Source organism: Lepidothrix coronata, unplaced genomic scaffold (genome assembly GCF_001604755.1).
Source record: "Lepidothrix coronata isolate B3197 unplaced genomic scaffold, Lepidothrix_coronata-1.0 Scaffold68, whole genome shotgun sequence".
Lineage (NCBI taxonomy): Eukaryota > Metazoa > Chordata > Aves > Passeriformes > Pipridae > Lepidothrix > Lepidothrix coronata.
Genome location: NW_016690248.1, coordinates 3,810,667 through 3,829,111, shown reverse-complemented (window position 1 = coordinate 3,829,111; position 18,445 = coordinate 3,810,667). Strand labels below are relative to the sequence as shown.

At 36.2% G+C, this 18,445-nt stretch overlaps 1 protein-coding gene across 1 annotated transcript in view; it reads left to right on the top strand.

The window, feature by feature from the left end:
• Positions 1-18,445, top strand: part of HERC2 (HECT and RLD domain containing E3 ubiquitin protein ligase 2) — a 109,602-nt gene that overhangs the window by 65,497 nt on the left and 25,660 nt on the right. Inside the window, exons 50-71 of the mRNA XM_017818356.1 lie at positions 475-622; positions 757-896; positions 1,333-1,523; positions 3,026-3,131; positions 3,292-3,383; positions 3,932-4,107; positions 4,552-4,663; positions 5,550-5,631; positions 5,730-5,873; positions 6,445-6,535; positions 7,952-8,129; positions 8,565-8,646; positions 8,729-8,900; positions 10,858-11,002; positions 11,681-11,906; positions 12,679-12,850; positions 13,410-13,596; positions 14,342-14,482; positions 14,641-14,832; positions 16,106-16,259; positions 16,960-17,067; positions 18,057-18,188. Coding sequence (XP_017673845.1) covers positions 475-622; positions 757-896; positions 1,333-1,523; positions 3,026-3,131; positions 3,292-3,383; positions 3,932-4,107; positions 4,552-4,663; positions 5,550-5,631; positions 5,730-5,873; positions 6,445-6,535; positions 7,952-8,129; positions 8,565-8,646; positions 8,729-8,900; positions 10,858-11,002; positions 11,681-11,906; positions 12,679-12,850; positions 13,410-13,596; positions 14,342-14,482; positions 14,641-14,832; positions 16,106-16,259; positions 16,960-17,067; positions 18,057-18,188 — 3,171 coding nt within the window. The remainder of the gene's footprint in view (positions 1-474; positions 623-756; positions 897-1,332; positions 1,524-3,025; positions 3,132-3,291; positions 3,384-3,931; positions 4,108-4,551; positions 4,664-5,549; positions 5,632-5,729; positions 5,874-6,444; positions 6,536-7,951; positions 8,130-8,564; positions 8,647-8,728; positions 8,901-10,857; positions 11,003-11,680; positions 11,907-12,678; positions 12,851-13,409; positions 13,597-14,341; positions 14,483-14,640; positions 14,833-16,105; positions 16,260-16,959; positions 17,068-18,056; positions 18,189-18,445) is intronic.

Sequence of the window (18,445 nt, the reverse complement as noted above, 5' to 3'; positions counted from 1 at the left end):
AAAAATCACACTGTTCCATGGAATATTGCATGATGATAAAGAATATAGAATGCATTTGAAGTCTGTGACAAATTTAGACGTGTACTCTGGGACAGCACATTTTCTTAGCATGTTCATCTGCTTTTGAGCCACTTCATTCATATACAGTAAAAGTCTTCAAGCATCTGTGCAGTCTGTTCTCATTTATACTTTGGAAGAATCAATAGTTTTCCTTTAAGAAGTAATTCTAACTTGAAGTCTTCATAAAGAAGTGAGGAGAAAGTGGGATGCACTAGTGTCAAGCTCTAAGGGATGTTATTGAAGTAAATGGTGAGGCATAGGTTCTTTGAAGAGGTGCAGATTTTGATCGTACTGTATTTGTGCCTAGAAGTACACTCTCGCTTGGGAACTGTTTCTAAAAAAATAAATGAAAAAATAGGAGTAGAGGAATTCAAGTAGAATACTATTCTAAGCACTTTAGGCTTTATTTTATAGAGATTTGCAACATGTGTTTTCTCCATGTTTTTGTCACAGCATTTAGTGCCAATGGAAAAGATGTTATTGTGGACTTTCCTCAACAGTCTCATTGGACTGGCTTATTGTCAGAAATGGAATTGGTCCCCAGCGTTCATCCTGGAGTCACGTAAGTGATGATTTACTTTTTTCTTAATGAATTTGGGTTATCCTTTACCTTATTGTCTTGATTCTATTATCTTGTCTCGTGTTACAGTTAACCTGTACCATATATATTTCCTTGTTATTCTGCTGTCAAATCAGGTGTGATGGCTGTCAGATGTTTCCTATCAATGGACCTAGATTCAAATGCAGGAACTGTGATGATTTTGACTTTTGTGAAACCTGTTTTAAAACCAGGAAGCATAATACCAGACATACTTTTGGCAGAATAAACGAGCCAGGTAAGTTTCACAATCTAAATGACGTATTTTTTAAACTTCTTAACATTACAAAAAAGGTTTAAAGGTCAATGTTTTGTTGTAATCCACCACTTGCATTTGTAGCAGTGCTGTGATCTGCTAAAAATGTTTTGTTGTCTATGGAGTCAGTCTGAACTGTAATTTCATTGTGTTAAGGAGCTGAAATTTAAAACTGTTTTTTTAAAAATAACTTTTAAATGTCTTTTGAATTTATCTAGTCAAGAACTTGTAGACGTGAAACTCCTTTAAAAAAAAGACCATGCTCTTTGAGTACTGATGGGATATCCTTCTCTGTTCTCAATTTAGACTACATACCTGAAATCTTTGATTTGTTATGTTACCTTCCACATTGCTTATGGTCTCATAAAAGCCATTTTCTTTGAGTGATACATGCTTAATGTTTCACTTAACCATGCAGGTCAGTCTCCTGTATTCTGTGGGCGTTCTGGAAAGCAGCTGAAGAGACGGCACAGTAGTCAGCGGGGAATGTTACTGGATGATTGGTCAAGGATAGTTAAGAATTTGAATGTCTCATCCTCTGTGAATCAGGCTTCACGTCTTATTGATGGTAGTGAGCAGTGCTGGCAGTCTTCTGGTTCACAAGGAAAGGTAAGTTTAAGCCCTGACTGGTTTATTGTGGCATACTTCCTTCTTCAGAGGAAAGGGGTTTACGTTAGTGAAATATATTTATTTGTTACCTTTGTGTAAGGTAGAAGAGTAGTAAAACCAGACATCTGAAGTACAAAACTATGTTTCTTCATAATAAATGTGTCTATTTTGCTTCATCTTTCTAGTTATAGAATCATAGAATGGTAGGGTTGGAAGGGATTAAATTAAAGATTATTTAATTGCAAGCCCACTGCCATGGGCAGGGATGCCATTTACTAGATCAGGTTGCTTAGAGCCCCATCCAAACTTGTCTTGAAGGCTTCCAGGGATGGGGCATCCACAACTTCTCTAGGCAACCTCTTCCAGTGCTTTACCACCCTCTGAGTAATGAATTTCTTCCTAACATCTAATCTAAACCTGTCTTCTTTCAGTTCAAAACCATTGCCACTTGTCCTGGCAGTGTCTGCCTGTATAGAGTACCTTTCCTTTCATTTTATAGGCCCCTGTTAGGTACTGGAAGACCACAGTGGGGTCTCCCCAGACCCTTCTCTTCACCAGTCCGAACAACCCCAGCTCTCTCGGCCTGTCTTTGTGGGAGAGATGCTCTATCCCTTTGATTGCATTTGTGGCCCTCCTCTGGACCTACCTGCTCTAACAAGTCCACATCCAGTGCTGGAGATCCCAGAGCTGGATGCAGTCCCCCAGGTGGGATCTCAGAAGAGCAGAGTAGAGAGGGAGAATCACCTCCCTTGACCTGCCAGCCACTCCTGTTTTGATGCAGCCCAGCATGAGGTTGGCCTTCTGGACTGTGGGTACACACTGGGGACTCATATTCAATTATTCATCCACTGAGACGCCCAGCTCTCTTTTTGTGAGGCTGCTCTGCAGCCTCTCATCCCCCATTTTGTAGGTATAAGCAGGATTACCCCATCCCAGATGGAGAATGCCACACTTGCCCTAGTTAAATTCCATACAGTTGGTGATTGTTCAGCTGTCTAGTCTACCCAGGTCGCTCTGTAAGGCCTCTCTGCCTTCGAGGGAGTCAACAGCTTCTCCTAGTTTAATGTCATTGGCAAAGTTGTTTAGTGTAAGTTTGACTTCTGTGTCTAGGTATTTATTAAAAACCTTGTTCCTTATTTCATGGTTTATCAGTTTCATTGGCCTGCAGTAATGCTCTGTGGGTAGCATAGGCACTGGGATTTTGCTGCTAGTTGTCTGTCTTAACCTAAGATTTATATTATATCCCATTTCTTGACCTCCATTGGTATTGTGCTCTGTGTCTTCCCAGTGGTGTTGGTCTTGGCTGAAATAAATCTTTTGCTGCAACTGTTTTTCTTGTATTTAGAGGTCGGACAAGCGAGAAGTTCACAAGGTCATTTTCCTTTGGCCATATATTGTATCTGTTTTTCATGTTTTCTTCAAAAGCATTACACATATATTCTTGTTAACCATATGGTCCTAACAGTACCATCTAAAAATGAAATTCTGTATGTTTCCCCTAGCACTGGATTCGCTTGGAGATTTTTCCAGATGTTCTTGTTCACAGACTAAAGATGATCGTGGACCCTGCAGACAGCAGCTACATGCCCTCCTTAGTTGTAGTTTCAGGTATGTTTGTTCTCTGAGAAGTCCGAACCCTTTTTTTTTTTGTGCTTAATAGTAGATATTTACCTGGTTTCAGTTAACATAATCAGCTGTTCAACATGCTTAGTGCCTGTTTGTGAAACAAACATCATATCTAAAATGTTTTTTTTTCCATGTTTTCTAGGGGGTAATTCCTTAAATAACCTTATAGAGCTAAAGACAATCAATATAAATCCTACAGACACCACAGTGCCTCTACTCAGTGATTGTACTGAAGTAAGTGAAGTTTGTGTGAGAATTCCTCATGTGCAACAGAAAAATATTGTGCTGCAAGGGATGGATGAAAAGCACTATTGTGATTATTAATGCATGGTATTTATTTTTCCTCTAAATTAGCGGTATTTCTGGCAGTTTAGTGCAGTTAATTATTCTGATGTTTCACCATAATTATGGTGTAACTCTATTGTAAACATAGTAGTAATGATATTTTAGGGAATTTTCATGAAAATCAGTATATCTATGAACTCAAGACATTGCAGTAAACTTAAATTTGGGGATAATTTTGGACAGCAGTTCTGATATTTTTGACTAACAGCACAGAGAAATGCGTAATAAACTTTTACGGGATTGTAAGTGAAATTTTTCTCGAATGAGGCCATGTGTTTATCATAAAGTATGAATTTAGACCTCAAAAGCCAAGTCTTTAAAATTACAGATTCATTTTGTTAAGGTGATAAAGTCAAGGAAAAGTTCTAATTCTTTCCTATGTTTTATGAAGTTACGTAGAACCCAAAAGATGGCAATATAGTTTTTTTTCTTCTTAGTACCACAGGTATATTGAGATTGCAATCAAGCAGTGCAGAAGCTCTGGGATTGATTGCAAAATACATGGCCTCAGCATACTGGGACGTATACGGGCAGAGGATGAAGATTTGGCTGCAGTCCCTTTCCTGGCTTCTGATAATGAGGAAGAGGATGATGATAAAGCTAACACTGGGAGGTAGGTAACTACAGTGGTGGGGGCAGGGGGTAATGATAAAGAACCTACACATTCTTATAATCAGGAGATTATTGTAAAAGTAACTTAATTAGCTTGAATGCTAGTAAAGAGAAATCAGTTTTATTGGAACTGTAAGTAGATCCTTTGTCAATAAGTTAGTTTTTTAAGATTGTCACACTGATTAGGTGGTAGCATTTTATACATCTCGTATGCTTCTGCAGTATACTTGGAGTTGTAAACTGACCTAAAAACTTGATGTGCTTATATTTGTATGTAGCATGTGCGCTCAGCAAAATATTCTGGGCGTTTTTTTAACTGTAGTAGTGTAGTCTGAGTCCTGAAACTGTTCCAAACTGAAAAAATCAGGAAATACAGTAAAAGGTTGCCTATGCTAAACATGCTGTTTGCTAAACTGACTTTATTTTCTTTTCTGAATATGTTCAGTCTTGTCAGAAAGAAGGCAGCTGGGCTTGAATCAGCAGCTACAATAAGAACCAAAGTTTTTGTTTGGGGACTGAATGACAAAGACCAATTGGGAGGGCTAAAAGGCTCCAAGGTATGTTTGTTGTTTTCATACATCAGTACAGAAAAGAAACAGAGAATAATAAAAATGTACAAGTCTCACACAACTAAAATTAATTCAAATTTAGTTAGATTTTTACGGCTTATTGCCAAAAGCTCTGAAGAGCAGATTTGTTACTCTGAAATCTGGTTTGATTTTTAGCAGCCACCTAATCATTCATTTTAGATGATAGTGAACTAATTTTTCTAAAAATGTGTAGCACTCTGTATATATCCAGTTCCTTTTGAGTTTGCATGCATAAAATGAAGATATTGGTGAACTTTTCTATGTATTACTTGTTCCTGGAAATGGTACAGTCATCAGGAAAAAAAACTGAATTCTGATCTAATGATTGGTTTAACTTGATTGCTATTCGATGTAATTCAGGAGGAATTTCAGCCCTGTGTGCAACCATTTAGACATAATTTTTAGTACAATCCAAGATAGGAGATACAAGGCAAATGCTTAAACAATTTAAGATATGATTAATATGAAAGTTATGTTGAGAGCATTTCTTCAATTTATGTTGTAATTCAATTCTTCATAATTTATGTTGTGAATATATACTATTGTGTCTGTAGAGTGCCTTTCAAGAAACAAAATATTAGCCTTTCCTTTATTCTTTGGTTTTCTCAAGAAAACTTTACTAAAAGTAAGTCCTTGTTTATGTCACAGTTCATTTTTTCTCAGGTTTTGTATTTGTCATAGTTCTAGTATTAAATGCATTTTCTTGGTTTTCGTCTTATGCCTGGTGTATATTAACGGGTATGTGTAAGGCATCTGAAAGTACCTGTTAGATTAACTGGTTTATCATGTAAAAGCTCTTCTTTTTAAAGTGTAAAACGTTAAAGTGGAATTTTTTATTTTCTGTCTGCTGTAGATAAAGGTCCCTTCGTTTTCTGAAACCTTGTCTGCTTTGAATGTTGTACAAGTAGCTGGAGGATCCAAAAGCCTTTTTGCAGGTAATGTAAGTTTGAAATAAGTATAATTATCTAAGGCCAGAAGCAGATTTCCAGTTGTGAAACGCTAATGATGTTTCAAACTTTCTTCTTCATTTTAGTGACTGTGGAGGGTAAAGTATATGCCTGTGGAGAAGCCACAAATGGAAGGCTGGGTTTAGGAATATCTAGCGGAACTGTGCCTATTCCCCGCCAAATTACAGCTCTCAGTAACTATGTGGTAAAGAAGGTGGCTGTTCACTCAGGTACTGACTATTGCTATGCTTATATATGCAAACATAACATAATAAGCCTGAACATAGTTGCTTTGCAATTTTCTTGGGTGCTGTGATGCGCCAGCATCACATATCAGATTTTTTGGTTTTTAGATAAATACAGGTTATTAAATTCTGGCTGTTGCAAACAATGTCAGATTAAATCTAATGGTTCTGTTATTAAAATCTATGAATTTAGACCATACATTTTTTCTTATTTGCTGAAACTTAACTTTGGTAATTTTTTTCTGTCTAATTCAGAGAAAGTGTTTTCCTTTTTTAATATTGCTAAATGACAGGTTTGTTTGTTTTTTCCCTTTTTTCTTGCAACACTGAAAATAGAAAATTGAGTGACTTTTTTTTTTTTTTGTAATGTGCCAGGAAACCTACTGTTACAAAAGTTATATATTTTAAATTAAAATCACATAAAAACTTTGAAGAAAATAAGCTGTGTATGGAGTTGGAAGACTCGTACAGTTGCATTGTACATCGCTGTCACATTGTAGCTAGACCTGCTGCCTACTTAAAAGCTCGAATTTAATTTTTTTGTTTACACTTTCAGGTGGCCGACATGCTATGGCATTAACTGTTGATGGAAAGGTATTTTCGTGGGGTGAAGGAGATGATGGAAAACTTGGTCACTTCAGTAGAATGTAAGGATATCAAATTTGTGTGTATTTCAGTAAGAAAAGATTTGTGTTTCATGTTACAGCACAGCTGACCACCACTATAGACAGTAACAGGGTTTTTGATATAATAGGAGTAAAAAAAAAAGTCATGTAAGAAGACTTTATTTTTTTTCAGCACCATGTGCCACTCTTCAGTCATTTAAAAGGGAGGTATTCAATTAATATAATACTTAGATACATATTTACTGGATAAAGTCTTGAGTAGTATTTTGGAATATCACTGATGAAATTGCATGCTTTTGGACACACAGTTTTTGGTTGTTTTTGTAAGGTAAGGTTTTCAGAGGTGCCTTGAGGAGTAAAACCATTGCAGTTTTACGTTTCTGAGCTGTAACAGTTCATAATGTGAGCCTGTCAGAGTAGTTTATAGCACTTTTCTTTAGACTTTGGTTCACAGACTTGTTAGCCAGAAATAAATTTCTTGCACTTTTCAGTAATTCAGAGTTTAATCCTCCTCAAGACAACTTTGAGGAAAATTTGAATTTTCTCAGGATTTTACTCTGTATGCACTCACAGAACAATATTTTGAAAGAAAAAAACCTGATAAACAAAGCCTGTGGGGGAATCTTTGTTTGTCATTCTGATATATTTTGAGGACCTGCTCATAATACATAAAAAATTACAGTAACCCACTCAGATGGTTAATATATTAAAACAAATACATATTCATAAGGTTGTGTGTCAGACTAATGAAAAGGGAAGGTCAGATGAGAGCAGTATTTTTGTTTATTGTTCAAGTGTCTCATGTTTTCTGTAATTTTATTAGAAGTGAGATTTGGAACTCTGGAGCATTTCATGGGAGCAAATTTTCCAGAGACCATGCATAATTATGTAGAACCTTAAAAGTTGCTCTGATATACAGTCAGTATTAGAAAATCTTGAGTTGAATCTTTTCCCTGAATTAAGGGAATATTGTAAACATATGAATAGTAAAAGTTTCCAGTACTTACAAAGAAGCCTAACAGTAAATTCTAGTTCTGATTTCTCGCAAAGAGTAAAGTTGGGATGGGAGTGTCATCTTTTTCTATCTGTCTCTGTCTGCTACTAACAAATCACTCACTTTGGGCAATAACAGGATATTGGTTTTCACTTCATATTATATGCTGTTTAACTGATTCATCACTTTGATATTTTGACTTTGTCACCTAAGTTTTGCAGCATATATATAAAAAACTTCTTGAATTAAGCATGTTAAAATAGTGTTAACTTTAGATTTATGGTGCCACTAAAGAGTACATCTTGGAATCACAGTGTTGCATCTTATTTTATCTTGAGATTGCTATTGGTTATTGCACAGAATTTTTTGGATTATGAAGGTTGGCTTGCATTGTGTGACTGTTTCATAATTAATTCAATGAATTTGTTGTTCGTTTTCTCTAGGAACTGTGATAAACCCAGGTTGATAGAAGCACTGAAAACCAAACGCATCCGTGATATTGCCTGTGGCAGTTCCCATAGTGCTGCTATTACCTCTAGTGGTGAACTGTATACGTGGGGTCTTGGAGAATATGGAAGACTAGGACATGGAGATAATACCACACAGCTGAAACCTAAGATGGTAAAATAAATGTTTCTTGTCTCTGATGAAATGCAAATGTGTTTAATAAATGATACCATTAAGCTAAAGCAACAAAAACCATGAAAACAGTATGAAGATATCGTTTTGGAGTGATCTGAATTAGATTTTGGTACACCTACCTCTAATAACAGTAAAGCTATTTCAGAAAGGCCAAAAAGATCCAGTCTCTTTCTTGAGAAATGATATAAAATGACTAGTGCTGTTTTCAACATTCATGTCCTGCATCTACTTTGATGTGTAGCTGGAAGCTGCTACTGTATGTAGCACTATAGGATTCTGAGGGAGCGTGGCTTGATAGTTCTTTGATCAGGCTGGGCACAATGAACAAGGTTAGTCATAAGACCTTGGAAATGTTTGTAAGGCTTTAAAACACAGGTTTTTTTAAACTTCTTGCTTATTCCTTGTTTTTTGTAGGTTAAAGTGCTGCTTGGCCACCGAGTCATTCAGGTTGCTTGTGGAAGCAGGGATGCTCAGACTCTTGCTTTGACAGATGAAGGTAGGAGTATCATGTTCCAGAAGCTTTCTAGCACATGGGAATACTGTGATCATTGTTTGACCTGAAATTTGGTGTTTGTTAGGTTTGGTGTTTTCCTGGGGTGATGGTGATTTTGGAAAACTGGGCCGAGGAGGAAGTGAAGGATGCAACATTCCTCAGAACATTGAAAGACTGAACGGCCAAGGCGTTTGTCAGATTGAGTGCGGTGCACAGTTCTCCTTGGCACTGACCAAGTCAGGAGTGGTATGGACATGGTATGTTACATTTGCCAGGAACTGCTAACAAAGCAGTTGCTAAGTATGTGTGGCATTTACTGCTATTCAACTGTCTTAACTCCCTTTGTGCCTTATCTGTGCACTCTGATTTTTAAATTGGCAGCTCTTCAAGACAAGCTGTATCTGTTCAATTACTCTAACACTGTCCTGTAGTGTGTTTAGTTGTGTGTTGTATTCTGTTAGAGTGCCTGAGTCTTATGGAATTAGTGGAGGATGGGATAGATCATTCCCTCTCTTCGTTGCAGTGGAACATGTAAAGGAATGTTAATTCAAGACTTTGGAGTGGAATGAGGAAAAAGATAACCTGAGAACTATAGCATGGAGTATGTAGTCTCCAGCTAAAGCAGAGTCTGAGAGTAAGCATACAGTAGAGTAAGGAAGTAAGCTGAAGTACAGGGCAGATGGGAGGAGCTTCCATGGAAACACAGGGTCTCTGTGGAGCTAGTTGCTGCTCAGAAGGCCACTGAGTTGTCAGTAATGGTGCCTTGAAGCAAGAATTGGTAGGAGATGATCATAGAGTTAGTCAGAAACATTTTTATTTTTCTTCTGCTTCTGTGCTTGCTTCTGCTTTGTTTTGAACACAGTTCTGGCTTTTTGAAATTATAAACCTTTCTGTAAAATTTTGGAGCTTACAGCATGGCAGATCAACTTCAGACTTCTAAACAGATCAAGGTCTTACCCCATCTTTGTTATTAAGACTATGGCCCATTTTATGTTTATCAAAGCTAACTAGACTTAAACCCGTCATTTTTGTTATGTAATTTGTCAGTTGTTGCTAAATGATATGAACAGAAACCCACAAAACTTTTATTTGTATAAGTTACTGCTGTTGTTAAAGGGGAGAAAAGTTTTTAGCAGAGATGTTGTTTCTCAGAGTGGTCATTGGAAACTATTTCTTTCTTGCCCTTCCACCTCTTAATTTTTTTTTTTTTTTGTAGTGACAAAAGGGGTAAGAGGAAAGGGAATTTGGCAGTCTTTAAGAACTATGCAAAATGCTTGTTCATTCTTTCTTTGCCCCAGTTTGTCTTAACACTTAGGTCTAGTCAAAAATCTACAGCTATTTCATGACATTACATGTCTACAAGGAGATTTTTTTTTGTGTCTGTTTCAGCTGGGCATGTCTGTGCTTTAGGATGGCTGAGTTGCTTCTAAACTTTTATTCTTCTTGAATTTGTAATGGTTTGAGGAAAAAAATCACAACTTCTGGGTTATAACTTCAGGTAGATAACAGTACTGTATATCATATTTGTCTCCAGAATAATATAACCTTTCCTGAGAAAAATTGGTGGTGGTGGTGGTGAGCAACGGAACTGAGTGAACAGTTACTAAAAATGCAGTGGAAGAAATCTCAGGGTTTCTTCTTTACTGACATTCTTGGTAGAGGCATTTTAAGGTATTTACATTAGTTTTGTGTAGGCTATTTTATTAGTGCACTTTGTGTATAGCAATTTTAGTAGAATTTAAATTATGGAGACTTGAGAACCTATATTGACGCTTCCAATAGTGTGAAAAAACTCAATTCTGAAAGCCTGTTAATTCCTATGTATTTTCTTATGTGACTTCTTAAAGGATCTGTTGTTATTAGGTTTATCCTCAGTAGTATAAATCTATCCAGGTCTTATCAAAACACATGAACTTGCAAGTGTTTATAATTGCAGTGTTTCTGCAAGAGGAAAGTAAAGGTAATCCCAATTACTTTGCATACAAAAAAATCATACTCATGCCTGTTCTATATTGAGGTGAGAAGTTATGGAGTCATAGAACTGCAGTTATCCTCATTCTTAGGCCTTTGTAATTCAGTTTTGAAGAATTTGCTCCTTGCTGTTTGTGTTTAATGCAGTGATAACTGAAGTATTTTCATTCGGGAAGCTGCACTGACAGAGGAATGTGTAAACAGTGTAGTTGTTCTGAATGTTACATTTATTGTCTGTTGCAGGGGTAAGGGTGACTACTTCAGGCTAGGCCATGGCACAGACGTACATGTACGAAAGCCACAGGTTGTGGAAGGACTGAGGGGTAAAAAGATTGTGCACGTCGCCGTAGGCGCACTCCATTGTCTAGCGGTTACTGACACTGGACAGGTACGTTGTGCCTCACCCTCCGTTCCCCTCATTCCTTGATCCAGAAAGGAATAAAGTAAACTGATGATGAAGAAAAACGTAACGGTATTGGTGCTGATTAAATGAAATAAATATTTCTAATTATATTTATTTGCTTTTTAAAGTCCTGCATAAATAAAAGCATGATTGTAATTTAAAATATATTAGCTTTCATATTAGTACTGGAGTTTAAATATTTTTTTGTCGTAGTAGCTTTTGTAATGCTTTCCTTGTATTATCTCATTATCAGTTTCCTGCTTCTTACTCTGAAAATGCAGAAGCAGTCATAGGATTCTGGACAGATTTCTCTGCTGTGATTCAGCATTATCATAGTATTGGTTCAGATCTCCAGTGTAATTACTAAGCAATTAATTCTTCTAACTTACTGTTCACTGTGAACATTCAGTAATTTATGAATCAACTGATCATTTATGAATTGGCAATAATTTATGAATCATCTGATAAAGTACTGCTTTGATTTTTTTCTTCTAATGTATGATAATGCCTGCATTAATGAATAGGGTGGGAAAAAGTCACAGTAGGTTCTAGTAGTGTCCTAGAGTAACAGTACAAGCTACTAACATTCCTTTGTAGGAATTTTTAAGAAAACACTTAAATGAGATATACAGTGAAATCACATGTGGAAATGTTTACTGGCAGGTTTATGCTTGGGGTGACAATGACCATGGGCAACAAGGCAACGGAACTACTACAGTCAACAGAAAACCCACTCTTGTCCAGGGCTTGGAAGGCCAGAAAATCACTCGGGTTGCTTGTGGGTCTTCCCACAGTGTAGCATGGACAACGGTGGATGTAGCTACACCATCTGTTCATGAGCCAGTACTTTTCCAGACAGCAAGGGACCCTTTAGGTGCTTCTTATCTTGGTTGGTATTTGTTGCCTTACATTGCTTTTTTTTTAATGCCATTGGAGTGTTTGTTTTTTGTGTGGTTAGATAGGTGATAGAAGAATGCAAAAAAAAAAAAAGTCTTAAAAAAAATAAAATCACAAAACAACGAAATACACCTTAAAAAAAAAAAGCCAACAAAACCTCTTCCTGAGAGTTGAACTTGTAAAGGACTTGTTCAGAAGTCGTATTCGTTTGAACTTTAATTGTTGTTCAGAAGATTAAAATGCAGCATGATTTCTCAAACACCCCAAAGACTTTGTCTTTATGGTGGTAATGATAGATGAATGCTACTGTAATATTAATCTTTTCACCTGTTACCTTTTGTTTCTAAGGTAAGAGACTTAAGAATTAAGGAGTCAAAACAGCAATTTTTTGTGTTGCATATGAAAGCACAAAACATTTTGCTAATTAAGCTTTTGATGACCAAGGCAATGTATATTTAATATATATTCTTGTTATTTGGGAATGTTTGTGTAAGTAAACCTTGTTTTAGGTGCTGATTACCAAAATATTTTGTTTGTATTACTTAATCTTTGTAAGTAAGTAACAAGTTCAAACACTTATTTTACAAAAGCTCTTGCTGCAAAGCCTCAATATTGACTTTAATATTGTAGCTGTAGGCACTGCAGTTTAAGAATCTACTGTAGATTAGTCATCTTTCTGATTTGACAAGAAATTAGATAAATCAGTTCTAATGATGTATTACACCATTAAAAAATGCTTACCTTCTCTTCCGCCCACCCTCCAGGTGTTCCTTCAGATGCAGATTCTTCTGCTGCCAGTAACAAAATCAGTGGGGCAAACAGTTCCAAGCCAAATCGCCCTTCTCTTGCTAAGATTCTCCTGTCACTTGATGGGAATGTTGCCAAACAGCAGGCATTATCTCATATACTGATGGCGTTACAAATCATGTATGCCAGGTAGGAAACATTTTTGTCTATTGCAGAGCAAAAGATGACACAGCTTACCATGTATTAGGGTCTCTTGAGTCAGGTATAAATTGCTTAACAAGTTTAGACTCCTCAGGATGGGCTTAAGCTTCCTTTAATTTTTTTTTTTTATGTTGATGTTACCTCTATGCTCTTATGTTTACAAAAGTTTAAATTGTCTGGGGAAAAAAACGTTTATTTAAGAATGCTCAAGTGAACAATGTAGAAGCAGTTTAAGTCAGTCATGATAGATAATATGGAGGAAGTAGTTGGGGGCAGGTTGGAAAGAACAATAGAACTTTACAGTGCCCTCATTGTTAGTAGAGAACAGAGTATTTGTGCTAAAATTTATGAAGAGAAACTCAGGTTAAAATAGTGGCCTTAAAACATGGTATTTAATCATCAGGCCCAAAGGAGAAGAGTGATAAACTACTCTCTAAATAGAGCTTGGAAGCCTTACCTTATTTTGTTAAGACAAGCTAATATAATTTTTCAAGTTCAACAAGGGAGTATAGTTAGGTTTATGTTAATCTATCCTAAATGATTTCAGGGATGCAGTTGTTGGAGCGTTGATGCCTGCAAGTATGATTGCACCAGTAGAATGTCCCTCTTCATCGCCAGCCCCCCCATCAGATGCTACGTCTGCAGGAAGCCCTGCAAATGGAGATGAATGCATGCTTGTAGGAGATATAGAAGAGAGGCTGAGCCCAAACCCATGGCAGGACAGGAGAGGGGAGGTAAAGTGTCAAATTATTTTTTTTTCATCAGTTTTTAACAGTAAAGCTGAAAAATATGATCTCCATTAGTTTGATAATAGCAGAGAATGAAAAAATCTTTCATGCTCTAATTTCAGGACTGGGTTCTCTGTGTATGTCAGATTTGGAAAAGCTAAAATTTTAGTGTGAATTCAATTTTGAACTCGCAGAAAGCGTTGTGTCACTTAAATGCAATTATGATGATTTGTAGTAATATTTTAGAGGTATTGAATTTTTTACAGGAGTGATATTAAAAAACAAAGTCAAGAATAAGAGGATATTTGACCATTATTGAATGATATGAAATTATAAACTTAGATCAATTAATGTAGACATGAGGCCCTAAATGAAATTCTACTCTGATTCCCAACTGCTAACAGAAACAGAAAAAAGAAAAGGCTTGCTACTGAAGAGATCTTTTGCTCTAACAAACTAGGAATTTTGACATGTATTATTAGGGGTTGTGTTGTACTTTGTAGACTTTTCTGTAGGCACTGGTGTTTTATTGTATGTTTTTGTAGCAGCTGGCATTGAGGGGGTGTGTTGGCTGTTTTTCTATCTTAGGACAGAAATAGAAGCTAAAAATACAAGCAGTGAATCTGAACTTACAGCTCTTTTTAGATTGCCGCTGTCTTTGAACACTAGCCCTTCTAATGAATAATTAAACTCTTAAAGGTTTTACAGTGTATTGTTGAAGCTTTTATTAGTTATTATTTGTTTTGGCTAGGTTGTTCCTTCAGAAGATGCTGTGACACCGTCTGCTGTAACTCCCTCAGCTGCTGCCGCCTCTTCCCGTCCTTTCATTCCAGTCACAGATGATCCTGGAGCTGCCAGTATCATTGCAGAAACCATGACAAAAACCAAAGAAGTAATGTTGTCAATACCTTCCTTAAAACTTAAGTCCTTACCATGCTTTTATCAAGCAGGGTTTTTTTGTGTGTGTGTGCTTTAAAAATTATTCTGTAAATTACTGCGTATTTTTAAATCTATCTAAAGACAGAGGGATGTTTATTCTTTGTTTTGTAGGATGTAGAAAGTCAAAGTAAGGTATCTGGCCCAGAACCGCAGTACTTGGATGAGTTTACGAGTCTTCTGGTTCCAGATGACACGCGAGTCATGGTTGACCTGCTAAAGCTTGCTGTGTCCAACCGAGCAGGTGAAAAGGGAAGAGATGTTCTTTCAGCTGTGCTGTCTGGCATGGGCACAGCTTACCCACAGGTCAGGCTTTGTTTCTGTTGCATTTTAACTATGTTCTTTCTATTAGTAGCTTTCTAGAATATTTTCTTTTATTGGAAGTACAGCTCAACGCACTGAGAAACTTAATAAACATGAAAATTTGAGTTGAACTTAAATGCATGTAAGCTTTAATAATTTTAATGGAAATACTACATGAATATATGCATGTGCTACAGATGTCAGTAATAGACTAATTTCTCAATTTGTCATGCTGCAGTTAGGCATTAAAATAGAAGCTTAATTAGCGTATTTGTATATTGGCTGTGGTTATTGGAATGAAGCTGAATTAACCAAGCCCTATTTGCTGGATCTGTAGAATGTTACTTTAAAAACTTCCATGGTGGTTTTGCTTTCCATCTGAGTTTATTTCTCAGATTGATGCAGTCATTATTGCTGGCTAAAAGGTCTGTTAATAAATTTTTAAAGATTTAATAATTTTTCTTAATTGTTAAGATTTACATTTAATGCATTGGACTTTCTAACTATTTACAAAGTATCTGTGAGTTTGGGGGTTTTTTTGGCATAGCTGACAAAAAGAATGTTGCAAATGATAAATTATTTATAGAATCTGTGTACAGTAATGAACTGAAAGTTGTTTAATATTTCTTATAGCTTTACCCTTCAAATAGTAGTAACAATTAATTTCTTTTAAGATTTCTAAAACTGTTACTCCCCACCCCCTTAATTTTCATTGATTAGCTAAGTATATTTATGTTGGATTTGAGATGTAGTTTTCCCAGTCCAATTAGATACATGCTATATGTGCACTTATACATTAGTTCTGGGGTTTTTGCTTCTAGCATTAATAGTGAGTAACAGAACAGTTCTTGTTTGCGTGGGGTTTTTGTATTTTGCAGTCAGAATTTTTATTTGAAACTGCTCTTTTAAAATTAGTACTATTGGAATTTTCTCCCTAAGCAGTGATTTGCAATATTACATACTGGTTAAATATTCATACCTTTCATTAATCTCTTGCTCTATGCTTTACAGCTTAGATTTAATAGTTTGCTTTTTCTGTAAGGAAAAACAATTATATGTGTTGTCATTTACTTACTGAAAACTTACATAGTTTGGCTTTTAGTTCCAGGAGTTTTTCTAGCTTTACCAAAAGGAGTATTTCTGAATTAATATCACGGTCCATGAATCAGAATTCAGAAAAAAAGTTATTTTAAATTTGAGAAGAATGGTAGTTGGCTTAGATTTCTTGGACTAATCAAACATACTGTGTGTAAAGTGTATATTTTTCTTTTCTTAGGTTGCTGATATGTTGTTGGAGCTCTGTGTTACTGAACTAGAAGATGTAGCAACTGATTCACAAAGTGGTCGCCTCTCTTCACAACCAGTTGTGGTAGAAAGCAGCCATCCATATACTGATGATACCTCTTCTAGTGGCACAGTTAAAATACCAGGTACAGAGTTCTTAGAGTTACATTGCTAAGATTCAGTTATTTTCCAGCTTGCATGCATTAAGTTGTTCCTTAGCTTGCAAAAATGTTTATTGAGCTTTGAAATGTTACGTATCATATCGCTATAAAAAAAAGTATTTTTTGATGCACTTACATACTGCAGGAACATCTTGATCATATGAAATGTGCATTTTTGGGTTCACTGGCTGTGATTGCACTTGTATATCATTGCTGTTTTCTGTTCATTTACGGAACTGAGAAGGACTGAGTCTTTTTCAGGGTCAGTAATTGAACACTTATTTTCTAGTCTTGAGCAAGGGAGATACCTTGTTTTAACACTTCCTTCAGTAGTGCTTCCTTCAGGAAGTTACCTAGTACTTATGAAGAGTTACAGACAATAAAGAGCTGTTTGCCTTAACTTTAAATAGGCATTTTTTGTCTTTTGCAACTTTAGTTTTGAATGTTCTGATATAGTCTTTTATCTGCTAGCCCCTACTCACATGAGCTTGCTGTGATCTAAGCCTTGGAAAGAAAAGAAATTACAGACAAATAATGTCATTAAACTTAAGGAGGTTATTTTTATTAATGAGTGCTATTACTTCCAAGCAACTCTGTTTGATTTCATGTGGATTTCTAAAATACTGCATTTATTTGTGGTATTGATTGCTCTGTAAAAATTTGTAAACTCTTTGTTGCTGTTTAGGTGCCGAGGGACTGAGGGTAGAATTTGATCGCCAGTGTTCCACAGAGCGGCGCCATGACCCACTCACCATAATGGATGGTGTCAACAGAATTGTTTCTGTCCGATCAGGTTATGAGATCTAGTGCTTTTCCAAAATTTCTTGTGTGGTTTACTGTTAAATGTTGAATGAAATGTACCACTCCCTGTGACAGACTTCTTGTGAGGGATATGCAAATTCTCTTTTAAACTAAAAATGATATATGATCTAGACACAGAGAGTGATCTTGCATCTTTAATTATAGAGAATCTCTCAGAAAAGCATGTTGTGCTGTCCTCTTCTTCCTAAGAGCAGTTAAGGGTGTAAAAATCAGTGTTTAGCACCCCTGCCAACATGTGTGAATGTGTGAATTTCTGTATAATAGTCAAATGTCCAAAATAATAGCTTGATGCTCTCTCTCTGTTTTCTACTCTGGCCTATATATGTGACACTACATGAATTCTTCACATCTTTAATCTTGATATCTCTGATTTAGTTTTTAAGCACTATTAATTTGTAGTAGATTTTAGAAGAACATTTTTAATCTCATCAAATTTTATATTGAAGCTGCCCATACGCTACATCATGTGCAAAGGTCTCAGTAGTTACTGCCTGTGCTTAATATCTCTGGGCAATCGTGATGTGGGCTTTTAGTGTTGACCCATTTTTCCCCACACTGTTTCAGATGCACGTTTCATTATTGAGATATTTCTGATTGGATTCCTGGTTGGAAGCTGTAAAGCTTAATTTAATGTATATGTTGTTATATATTTTTGTAATATGAAAGATAATTTAAAATAGGACAGTGGATTTTAGTAAGCTTTTGTAATGCCTCTTAAATGTGCTAATAAAAGCACTGAGGCTATCTACTAGCAGTGCTAACAGAACTGTTAAAGACTTCAGTTTTGGTTATGTAACATCTTTATAGTTACGTTTATGTGGTTTGCATAGCTTTTTTTCTTAAAAGCATTTATGTAATGTTTATAATGCGTAACCAGGGAGAGAAGTTGCTATGGATGAATGGCTTGCATATTGGCTCAGACAGTATAGATGAATATGTTCATATTACCTACCATAACAGGTCGTGAGTGGTCAGATTGGTCTAGTGAATTGAGAATTCCAGGGGATGAGTTAAAGTGGAAGTTCATCAGCGATGGGTCTGTGAATGGATGGGGATGGCGATTCACTGTTTACCCGATCATGCCAGCTGCAGGTAAGGTGTCACATATGACATTTACAGACAGATGAGTAGATTTTCTTGTCTGCTTTTTACAGTTGCATTTATTGCATGGTATTTACATGCCAGAGTTCAATAGTTCATTTACATTTATACTAAGGAAAATATACTTTCATACTTAGGAAACATTTTCAACTAAGTCCTGAGAAGGCGCACTTGTTCATAGGGAAGAGATAAAAATATTTTGTAATCACTCTAGTTTGCCTCTTCACTGGTGAAGAGGGCACAATTCA